General features: G+C 39.8%; 1 protein-coding gene across 7 annotated transcripts in view; it reads right to left on the bottom strand.

Annotated features, from left to right (window-relative positions):
- The window catches only part of ASCC1 (activating signal cointegrator 1 complex subunit 1), a 104,567-nt gene that overhangs the window by 85,020 nt on the left and 7,463 nt on the right, over positions 1-12,084 (bottom strand). For all 7 annotated transcript variants that reach the window (XM_077778488.1, XM_077778494.1, XM_077778495.1 and 4 more), the window contains exons 4-5: positions 10,071-10,168; positions 2,306-2,484 (exon numbers count right to left, since the gene is read on the bottom strand). In XM_077778488.1, the coding sequence (XP_077634614.1) occupies positions 2,306-2,484; positions 10,071-10,168 (277 nt within the window). The remainder of the gene's footprint in view (positions 1-2,305; positions 2,485-10,070; positions 10,169-12,084) is intronic.

The raw sequence follows: 12,084 nt of genomic DNA, 5'->3' as shown, positions 1-12,084 counted from the left end.
AGGAAGAGAAAAAGAACCCCAAGCAGGTTCCACCCTGTCAGCGTACAGCCCAATGTGGAGCTCGAACCCATGAAACCACAAGATCATGACCTGAGCCAAAACCAAGAGTTCGATGCTTAACCAATTGAGCCACCCAGGTGCTCCATTTATGGCATTATAATTTTTAAGGTAAAATAAGATTTTTTAATTCTTCTCTGGATAACAGGCTAACTAAATAAGGATTTTAAAAAGTTAGAGACTTACCTCTTGTTATATATCAAAATACATTCCAAATAAGCTAAAGTTAAATGTTAATTATGAAGTAATACTGGTCCTCTTAATATATATGAAGCTCTTACAAATAAATTAAAAAATGAACACTCTCGGGGCACCTGGGTGGTGCACTCGGTTGGGTGTCTGACTCTTGATTTCTGCTCAGGTCATGATCTCATATCATAGTTTGTGAGATTGAGCCCCACATCACGGGGCTCTATGTTGGCAGCGTGGGGCCTGCCAGGGATTCTCTCTCTCCGCCCTCCCCTGCTTGTGCTCCCTCTCTGTCTCTCAAAATAAATAAATAGGTGCGCCTAAATGGCTCAGTTGATTAAGTATCTGACTTCAGCTCAGGTCACAATCTCTTAGTTTGTGAGTTTCAGCCTTGCATCAGGCTTTCTGCTGTCAATGTGGAGCCCACTTCAGATCCTCTGTCTCCCTCTCTCTCTGTCCCTTCCCTGTGCTTGCTCTCTCTCTCTCTCAAAAATAAACAAACATTTAAAAGTAAATAATAAGCATTTAAAAAAAATGAACATACTCAGAGAAAAATGGGCCAAGACATAAAGAAACAAGAGTTAAATGCATGAAAAAGTCTTATCTCACCAATAATCAAATAAATGAACACTCAAGCAAGCAATGAACTAATATTTTTTGTCAACTGGATTACAAAAAAAGAACTTTAAAAGAGTAACACCAATACTGGCAAAGGTGGGAAAAGGAAACTAAAGAAAACTTTCCTGAAGGTAATTTGGAGACATATATAGCAAAATCCTCACTGCCTCCCTCTCTCTCAAATGTAGATAAACATTAAAAAAAATTTTTTTTAAAGAGGGGGGTGCGCTCGGGTGGCTCCGTTGGTTAGGTGTTCGATTTTGGCTCAGGTCATGATCTCAGCATTCATGAGTTCAAGCCCCGCATTGGGCTCTGTGCTGACAGCCTAGAGCCTGGAGCCTACTTTGGATTCTGTGTTTTGGTCTCTCTCTGCCCCTACCCCACTTGTGCTCTGTCTCTGTCTCTCCCACTCTATCTCTCAAAAGTAAACATTAAAAAAAAATTTTTTTAATCCTCAAGTGAACACACAAAGACTCTTTTTTTCATTTCCAAGAACTTACTAAGAAAGTAATTAGACTAGTGCAGAAAAATGTATGCAAGAAGACTCATAACATCATTATTTATAGTAATGAATAGAAATTTAAAAAAACAGAATTATTATTCATCCATGTAATAGAATAATAAAAGCAGCCATTAAAAATCAAGGTATCTGAGCTGTTATCGAAATAAGATTATGTTTTTAGTCCTCACTGCTAGAATTTCCTTCCTGTCTCCAAAGCAAAAGTAAAGGTTTTTGTTCAGTGACAAAACAATGATTACGATATAATGCAAAATTTCAAAGAAAGCAGGATATGAAATCATATGCAAGCCAAATTCTAGTTTTTAAACATTTGTTTTTGTGCCACAATATTATCTCTCAGTGGTGAGATTATGGGTGACTTTTTATTCCTCTTTATCTTCTAAACTTTCGATAAAAAACATGTACTATAAAAAAAGAAAAAACAAAAAAACATTTATTAATGTTCCTAAGTTTCTTTAAAGCAATGTTTCTCTAAATCGCCCAAAATTATATTCAAAAGGAGCTTTAAAATTGGTTTTCTAATCTAGATTATCTGTTCTTATCCTGGTCACAAGCATTTCACTGTTATATAAGATGACAACTCTAAATGCAAATTTCTTCTAGTTACTAACCCCAAATAAGCCATTACCACCCAGGGCAGAAGATCTACAGATAAAGGTATCTCATGAATATTGCCATCCACAAGGTGCAGAACAGTATGTATATTAGGATGATACTTTTCTGTCTTGAAATTTTTAAATAATTCAGTAATACACAGAGCTTTATGTGCTGACATGTCTATTTCTTTTTTTCAGTTCAGAATCAAAAGAAATCATCAGAAACAGTTACTTTTTCGGTGGGAGAAGAAATTTATATCTTTCAACTGTTTGAATTATGAACCATTTTTGTATCCTTTAACTTTTTGTTTTGTTTGCTGCTTACCATGGAGCACTTCTGCAGTACTTCCTCCTGGAACTTCAGGAATCGCTCCTGAACCTCCACTTCATTGAGGAAAAAGGCAAGGAAGTGAGTAAAGGGCTGCTTTCTTCTAAAAGTGAGCAGAAGAACATCAATCCGAGTTCGGGCTGAAATTACACCACTGCGATGCTGTCCAGTGATTACTGCAAACAAAAAACAAAAAACAAAAAAAAAAAGGAGAGATGTTTAACATGACCATCAGATGCTTATAAAATAAGTGACCTCAATACTATCATCTTTGGAGAGCTAAAACAGTCGTGAATGTGCACATAATTTCTGAGTAAGAGACAGTACCAAAGGTAAGAAAGTTATTAGTAAATTCAATCTAAGTAGAATGAGGTTTAAAAACAAAGGAGTGCCTGGGTGGCTCAGTTGGTTAAGCATCCAAATTCCACTCAGGTTATGATCTCACAGTTTGTGAGTTCAAGCCCCATATCAGGCTCTGTGCTGACAGCTCAGAGCCTAGTGCCTGCTTCAGATTCTGTGTCTCCCTCTCTCTCTGCCCCTTCCCCGCTCACATTCTCTCTCTCTCTCTCAAAAATAAATAAGCCTTTAAAAAAATTTAAAAACAGAATATCCTGAGGCGCCTAGGTAGCTCAGTCGGTGGAACATCTGACTCTTGATTTCAGCTCTGGCCATGATCCTAGGGAGTGGGATGGAGCCCTACACTGGCTCTCCACACTGCACGGAGCCTGCTTCAGATTTTCTCTCTCCCTCTGCCCGTCTCCCCTGCTCACACTCTCTTTCTCTCTGAAAGAGAAAATAAAAATAAGAACAAAAACAGAATATCCTTAAGACCACCTGATGAAGTAGGAAAATGAGTTGAAAAAGCTATACAGCAAAACTTCGTATCTTGTGGTGAGAATGTAAAATGATGCAGCAGCTACAGAAGAGTATGGCAGTTCCTTAAAAAGTTAAAAAGAGGGGTGCCTGGGTGGCTCAGTCGGTTAAGTGTCCGACTTCAGCTCAGGTCATGATCTCATGGCTTTTGGGTTCAAGCCCTGCATTGGGCTCTGTGCTGACAGATCAGAGCCTGGAACCTGCTTTGGATTCTGTGTCTCCCTCTCTCTACTCTTCCCCCACTCTCTCTCAAAAATGAGAACCCAACATGGGGCTTGAACTCATGAACCACAAGATCATGACCTGAGCTAAAGTTGGATGCTCAACCAACTGAGCCACCTAGGTGCCCCAAAAATAAATATTTTTTTAAAAATTAGAAAGAGAATTACCATATGACCAGCAATTCCACTCCTAGATAGAAACCACTAGATAGTAAAACAAGAAGTGCCTAGCTGACTCAGTATCAATACAGCATGTGACTCCTGATCTTGGAGCCCCACTTTGCAGGTAGAGTTTACTTAAAAAAATAGATTTTAAAAAATAATAGTATGAAATACAAGGAAAAAATCCTGAAAAAAATATTTTTAAAAAAACAAAACCAAAAACCAGGTGTTCAAAAAAAACCTGTACACAAATGTTCAGAGCAGCTCTATTTACACAATACCAAAAAGTGGAAACAATGGAGATGTCCATCAACTGATAAATGAATAAACAAAATGTCCTGTCTCCATATACTGGAATATAATGCAGCCATAAAAGAGAGAATGAAGTACAGATACATGCAAAAATATAAATGAATCTTGAAAACATTATACTAAGTGGAAGGCCTCAGATACAGAATGTCACTGTATGTATCCATTGATAAGAAATAGCCAGAACAGGTAAATGCAGAGGGACAGAGAGCAGATTAGTGGTAGCCAAGGACTAGGGGTAGAGAGGGATGAGGAGTGACTGCTTAGTGAGTCTGGGATGATAAAAATGTTCTGAAACCAGATACTGGTGATGGTTACACAACACTGTAAATGCACCAAATGCCACTGTATTCAACACTTTTAAATTATCAAAGTGTAGGGGGAGGGGGGCGCAGTTTGGCTCAGTCGGTACAGCATGCAACTCCTGATTATCAGGGTCATAAGTTCAAGTGCCATGTTAGGTATAGAGTTTACATTTAAAAAATGGTCATAATAGTAAACTTTATGTTGTGTGTATTTTAACCACAACTAAAGAAAGGTACAAAAGATAAAAACAATGAACAAAATTGGCATTTTAAGAGACTATTTATTTATTTTTTGGGAGAGAGATGGCACAAGTGACAAAGGGGCAGAGAGAGAGAGGGAAAGAGAAAATCCCACCAAGGGCAGAGAGGGAGAGAGAGAGAGAGAAGCGGGGCTCACCCGACGCAGGGCGCATGCTCACTTGAAGCGGAGTTCATCTGAAGTGGGGCTCGAAGCGGGGCTCGAACTCACCCAACGCAAGGCTTGAATTCACCAACTGTGAGATATGATCTGAGCCAAAATCCAATGCTTAAGCACTGAGATACCTAGGCGGCCCTCAACAGACTATTTATTAAAATGGTAAAAGACAGACTTCTGAATAGGATATAAATATTGAGGTATTAACTGTATTAGCATCAAAACGGGCTATGTGCTTTAAAGACCACAAAGCTTGGGGACACCTGAGGGGCTCAGTTGGTTAAGCGTCAGACTCTTGGTTTCAGCTCAGGTCATGATCTCACAGTTTGTGGGTTCGAGCCTCACGTCTGGCTCTGTGCTGGCAACATGAAGTCTGCTTGGGATTCTCTCTCTGTCCCTCCCTTGTTCTCTTTCTCTCTGTCTCTCTCTAAAAAATAAATAAAAACTTAAAAACCACAAAGCTTGTCCTTCTAAGCAACTGCAGAAGTTAAAGAGATAATTCTATGTATTTACCCTGACGCTCTCCATTAAAGCACTTGAAATTTTCAATAAAAACAACCTTTTCTAAGAATAAAAGTATCATTGCCACTTTATTATATAGAAACAAGATAGAAATATCTAGGAAAAGAAGTAGATTATGAATGAATGGATTAACAGCATGAGAACCATTTTGCCTAAGTAAAAAATAGACAGGAGTAATACCCAAAAAATGTAGGTAGGGACACAGTGTTTTCTAATGACATTATTTATATTATCAGATAGAATACTTGGAGAATCCTAAAGACTCAAATGCTCAGTGAAAGAAGTATGTACTCAAATATTATGCTAGAGAAATACTGATAAAGGAGGGTTTGAAGGCAAACAGAGACAAAATTAAAGGAAGAGGTAGTAATTACCTCTGCCAGAGACCAAAAATTTGGTGAGAAACCAAAAGGAAAAGGAGCAGAAAGGAAGCTTAAAACTCATGTTTATGTTTTTTTTCTGTAAATGTCTGGTACAAAATGTTAAGTCTATTCTTTTTTATTAAGAAGGTGGTTTGGGGGGCTGCCTGGGTGGCTCAGTTGGTTAAGCCTCCTACTTGGGCCCAGGTCATGATCTCACGTTCATGGGTTCGAGCCCTGCAGTGAGCTCTGTGCTGACAGCTCAGAGCCTAGTGCCTGCTTCGGATTCTGTATTTCTTGGTCTCTCTACCCCTCCCCCTCTCATGCTCTGTCTCTCTCTATCTCAAAAATAAATTAAACATTAAAAAAAAAATCTTTAAAAAAAGAAGGTGGTTTGGGGGGTGCCTGGGTGCCTCAGTCGGTGAAGTGCCCGACTCGATATAAGCTCAGGTCATGATCTTGCTGTCCTAAGATCAAGCATCTTGGGCTCAGTGCTAAGCATGGAATCTGCTGGAGACTCTCTCTCCCTCTCCCTCTGCCCCTACCCTGCTCTCGCATGCTCTCTCTCAAAATAAATTTTAAAACTTAAAAAAAAAAAAGTTAGTTTGGTAAGAAATAAGACCAGGGCACCTGAGTAGCTTAGTCAGTTAAGCGTCTGACTTCGGCTCAGGTCATTATCTGAGTCTGTGAGTTTGAGCCCTGCATAGGGCTCTCTGCTGTCAGTGTGGATCCTCTGTCCCCTTCTCCCTCTCTGCTCCTCCCCAACCTATTCTCTGTCTCAAAAAATATCTGAGAAGGGGGGCCTGGGTGGCTTAGTCGGTTAAGCGTCCGACTTTCGCTTAGGTTATGATCTCGCGGTTCATGGGTTCAGGCCCCGCGTCGGGCTCTGTGCTGACTGCCAGCGCAGAGCCTGGAGCCTGTTTCAGCCTGTGACTCCCTCTCTCTCTGACCCTCCCCTGCTCACGCTGTCTCTCTCTCTCTCCTAAAAATAAATAAAACATTAAAAAAATTAAAAAAAAAAAGATCTGAGAAGACCAAAATTCAGTTGATCTAGCGACTACATCAAGGGATACAGAGGAAGAGAGAATTAAAGGCATTGACATTAAATTTTTTAAACTTTTTTATTATTTATTTCTGAAAAAGACAGAGAGTGCACAAGCAGGCGAGGGACAGAGAGGGAGAATCTCAAGCAGGATCTGGACTGTCAGTGCAGAACTCACGGAACTGTGAAATCATGACCTCAGCTGAAATCAAGTCAGACACTTAACTGACTGAAGCAATCCAGGCAACCAGACATTAAACCATTTCTCTAACAACGACACTATAATTTTATTTTTTTATTTGAGAGAGAGAGAGAGACAGAGAGAGAGAGAGAACACCTTTAAGCAGAGGAAAGGGGCAGAGGGAGAAAGAGAATCTTAAGCAACCTCCACACTCAGCATGGAGCCCAACATAGGGCTCAATCCCATGACCCTGGGATCATAACCTGGGCCAAAATCAAGAGGTGGGTGCTCAACCAACTGAGCCACCCAGGTGCTCTGACAGTATCATTTTAAAAGCATCTTCTGGGGGGCGCCTGGGTGACTTGGATGGTTAAACGTCCAATTCAGCTCAGGTCATAATCTCACGGTTTTTGAGTTTGAGACCCGCATCAGGCTCTGTGCTGACAGTTCAGAGCCTGGAGCCTGCTTCCGATTCTGTATCTCCCTCTCTCTCTGCCCTCTGCTGCTCGCACGCTCTCTTTCTCTCAAAAATAAACATTTTTTTAAAATGTTTTTTATATCTGAAAGAGAGACAGAGCACAAGTGGGAAGGGGCAGAGAAACAGAGACAGAATCCAAAGCAGGCTACAGGCTCCAAGCTGTGAGCTGCTAGCAGAGCTGGATAAGGGGCTCAAACTCACGAGCAGCGAGATCATGACCTGAGCCGAAGTTGGACACTCAACCAACTGAGCCCCCAGGCGTGCCAAAAATAAACATTTAAAAAAAAAAAAAAAAAAAAGCATCTTCTGATTTCCTGAGACTTCAAAACAGCCTAGACAAGCAGATCCTTGCCAAGAGGACAAATTAAAACCTACCAGATAGGGGCGCCTGGGTGGCTCAGTTGGTTGGCCGGCCACCTTCGGTTCAGGTCATGATCTCACAGTTCGTGGGTTTGAGCCCCACATCAGGCTCTGTGCTAACAGCTAGCTCATAGCCTGAAGCCTGTTTCAGATTCTGTGTCTCCCTCTCTCTCTGACCCTCCCCTGCTCACACTGTCTCTCTCTCTCAGAAATAAATAAAACGTTAAAAGAAAAAAAAATTTTTTTTTAATCTACCAGATATTTCCTTCTTTAGTCTATTTTTAGGAGAGGCAAAAGAAAATGAATAAATGAAAGCAAATACCACACCAGTGCGACCTGTCTTAATCTCACATCACAACTCAATTTACTCTAACCAATAAATTTGATTTTTCCATATACCTTACTTCCCTACAAGACCAATAAGCCAGTTTATCCTCTTGTTTTTCAATTAAATTAGTTCCACTAAATTCTTACTTTTAACGATTAGACACACTGGTTTTCACACTGAAATATTTGTGCTTTCTAAGTCAAAACGGAATCTTTACAACCTACCTACCCTTTTCTGGATAAGTTTTGGAATGATTCCAACATCTTAGAATGCCTAAGATCTCCATATTTATACCATGTTATAATTTTTACTGCAATAAAAATTAAAATAGCTTCTATAAAGATAGAAAAACTGAGGAATATATTCAACTGTTAACAGTGATTATGTCTGAGGTTCCTATTACAAGGCATTTCTCTTTATACTTAAATATAATTTCTATAGCTTTTGTTTTTTTTGAAAGCCTGTATTAATTTACAATCAGGAAAAAAACAGTTAAAGAAGTAACCTTTGGGGCGCCTGGATGGCTCAGTGAGTTAAGCGTCTGACTTTAGCTCAGGTTACGATCTCACAGTTGGTGAGTATGAGCCCCACGTTGGGCTCCGTGCTGACAGCTCAGAGCCGGGAGCCTGCTTTGGATTCTGTGTCCCCCTCTCTCTCTGCCCCTCCCATGCTCACACTCTCTCTCTCTCTCAAAATAAATAAACATTAAAAAAAATTGTAAGGAAATAACCTTTATTGCAATTATAAAATTATATCAATATTTGTAGCTTGAACTTTAATGCTTAAGGAAATATCTGGGTTTTTCCATCTGTAATTCTAATGATCTGAATATTTATTTTAATGAAAGTTCTTCAAAAATGTCATTAAAGTTCTTATGTTAGCACCTGCTGATGTTACCAAAGGGCTGAGAAAAACTCCAGCATTTTGCTACCAATACAGAAGCCCACATACAACTAGATAAATTAAGAGTTAAATGAATTAGGGGCGCCTGGATGGCTCAGTCGGTTATGTGTCCGACTTCGGCTCAGGTCATGAACTCACAGTTCCGTGGGTTCGAGCCTCATGTTGGGCTCTTTGCTAACAGCTAGCTCAGAGCCTGGAGCCTTCTTCAGATTCTGTATTTCTCTCTCTCTCTGACCCTCCCCCACTCACACTGTATGTGTGTCTCTCTATCAGAAATTAATAAAAACATTTTAAAAATTAAAAAAAAAAGAGTTAAATGAATTAGAATTAAATGAAATTAAAAATTCAGTTCCTCCGTCCTACCAGCCACATCTCAAGCACTCGCAGTCACACGTGCTAGTGGCTCCTGTACTGGACAATGCAAGTATAGAACATTCCCATCATCGCAGAAAGTCCTTCTGGACAGCACTGCTCTACAGTCAACTGCATTTTATCTGTGATGATGATTACTCTTATACGGCACAAAGTGAGAAGAGAACTATTAATTCTTTTTTCCTGAAAATAAAACCCATGGATATTTATAAAAAATGTATTATTGGTGGCTGCTGTGCTTATTGGACTTAGAAAAATTCCTATCGTTTTGGAAGGAATTTTGTAAAATGTTGTCCCTACAATGAGTGCCCTTCACTCAAAGCCATTTTATAACACAAGCCTGTGCCCCTGGTTCACGCTGATGCTTGATACAGACATTTTCTGACCCGATTTATACTCAACTGTTTTTCCTCACTTGAACAGTTACTTGAATCAGGTTATTTTAATCAGTACTTTTATAATATCCTTCCCAGTCTATGAAGCAAGGTAAAAACAAGAGAACCCGTTTGGAAAGGGCTGAACTAGACTTCAAATTTGCTGACCTCACTGGTTTTCCTCTAATTCTAACTTTAAACAATTCACAAACTCCATTTCGAGCTAGGAAAGCATAGAAGAATTCTCCTAATACACAACAAAATCTGGAAGCTTTATAACATCAGTGCATGGTAAAGTATAAAGTGAAGGCCCAGGTACTCAATCAAGATAAAGGTGTATAACTACATCTTCCCTCATTGGGAGACTGATACTGATGGATCATAGAAAGGCCAATTGCAACAGAATCCCATAAAGAACACTGTCACTATTCAATCCTGCCCATGGACATCAAAAAAAAAAAAAAAAAGAATATTGTCACTAAATGCCTCTGTTGGGTTCACACTATTCCATACACATGCAAAATTAACTGCAAATATCACACATATACCAAGTCTCACCAATTTCTCCTTCTTGTCCAGGCTTAGGAATGCTAATAGAAGTTTTGGTTTCCACTTCTAGTTTCTTCCTAGTGTCCCCTCTCTTTCCAACTATATGCCTATAATATAGAGAAATATTAATTAATGAAAGGATAGTAAGTCAAATGTACCAGAATAAAAAATTACATCACATTTTAATATGTAGCCAGAGATACTCCTTTAGAGAAAAGTGCATCAGCAAAGGCTCAATATTTGTAGAGGAAGTTACAAGTCATACAGCTTTACAGAATGTGCTGCATTACACCAACTGACAAAATAATGCCCTAGAGTCAGTTCAATATATAAACAAAATAACCATGCCCAACACCTGTTTGCTCTCCAAAATTAGATTCAAAATCTGGGTCTGCAGTTCAGTGAAAAGAAAGCTGGCATAGTCTCAAAAGGCACTTCCAGCAACCAGTGGGTCTACAGTTTAGGGAAAACGTTGTCCTCTGGAGAGCAAATTAACTATATTATGAGTTCATTCTACAAGAATTATCTTTGATTAATAAAATAAGGGTTGGCTCAGTAGGTTAAGCATCTGATGCTGGATTTCAGCTCAGGTCATGATCTCACGGTTCCTGAGATCAAGTCCCACATCAGACTCTGCACTAACAGCACAGAACCTGCTTGGAATTTTCTCTCTCTCCCTCTCTCTCTGTCCCTTACCTGCTCACACATGCATGAGTGCACGCTTTCTCTCTCTCAAAATAAATATTAAAGGAGCGCCTGGGTGGCTCAGTTGGTTAAGCATCCGACTTCGGCTCAGGTCATGATCTCACGGTTTGTGGGTTCGAGCCCCGTGCTGAGCTCTGTGCTGACGGCTAGCTCAGAGCCTGGAGCCTGTTTCAGATTCTATATCTCCCTCTCTCTTTGACCCTCCCCTGCTCGCGCTCGCTCGCTCTCGCGCGCGTGCGTGCTCTCTCTCTCTCAGAAATAAATAAAACATTTAAAATTTTTTAAATAAATATTTTTAAGATTATAATAATAATAAAATAAAATAAGGTTAAAGAGCTAAACAAAGAGAAGGGTCCACCATTCACAATAGATTATTCAGGATAGCTTCAAAAGCAAAAAGAGTAAACGGGTAACCCTCAGACTGAATTCAGCACATACAGGTTTTATTCAGGAAATTTCACCTAAAAATTGGAAAATTTCACCTAAAAATATAGATTTCCAGGTTCTTCAGAAAAATTAGAAGATCTGATAACTCATGGCAACAAGAGGCTGGAGTTTACTCTCGTCCCTAAAAACGTAACTGAGCTCATCACAATCCCCATCACTCCGTACTCGGTTTCATCTACTCCATTTCCACCATCTATCGACTCACTTACATCACTTGCATGGGCCTCGTAGAATAAATAATTCTGACAATCCAAGGTTATCTTCTGGAACCCACAGTAATTAGATGTGTTAAAGTAAATGAGACTACTGGATCCCAGGAGATAAGTTTCAGAGTCTATAAAGCACTAAAGATGCAAAGACAGGACTATAAAGAGAAAAAAACTTTCCCATTATCAACAATATTTCAGCTTCTGTGATTTCAGTTACAGTACCCAACAACATGAGTGACTAGCTCTAAAACTGTGCATTTGTTTTTACATGGAAGAAGCAGCCCAAATATTTCCATTAAGATCCACTGTAGTAAGCTGGTTAAAAAAAAAAAGATGTTTAGAAGAGGATTAAAACACCGCTGGGGCACCTGGGTGGCTCAGTCAGTTAAGTGTCCGACTTCCGCTCAGGTCACGATCTCATGGTTTGTGGGTTTGAGCCCCGCATCAGGCTCTGTGCTGACAGCCAGCTCAGAGCCTGGAGCCTGTTTCAAATTCTGTGTCTCCCTCTCTCTCTGACCCTCCCCTGCTCACGCTGTCTCTCTCAGAAATAAATAAAACATTAAGAAAAAATGAAACACACACACACACACACAAACACACACCTACCCCGCAATTCCCCTGTGGTTTGTCTCTCTGTTGCACTAGTCTATTCCACCAATTCT

The sequence above is a fragment of the Crocuta crocuta genome, unplaced genomic scaffold (genome assembly GCF_008692635.1).
Source record: "Crocuta crocuta isolate KB4526 unplaced genomic scaffold, BGI_CrCroc_1.0 scaffold167, whole genome shotgun sequence".
NCBI lineage: Eukaryota > Metazoa > Chordata > Mammalia > Carnivora > Hyaenidae > Crocuta > Crocuta crocuta.
This window is presented reverse-complemented; position numbering and strand designations above follow the sequence as displayed.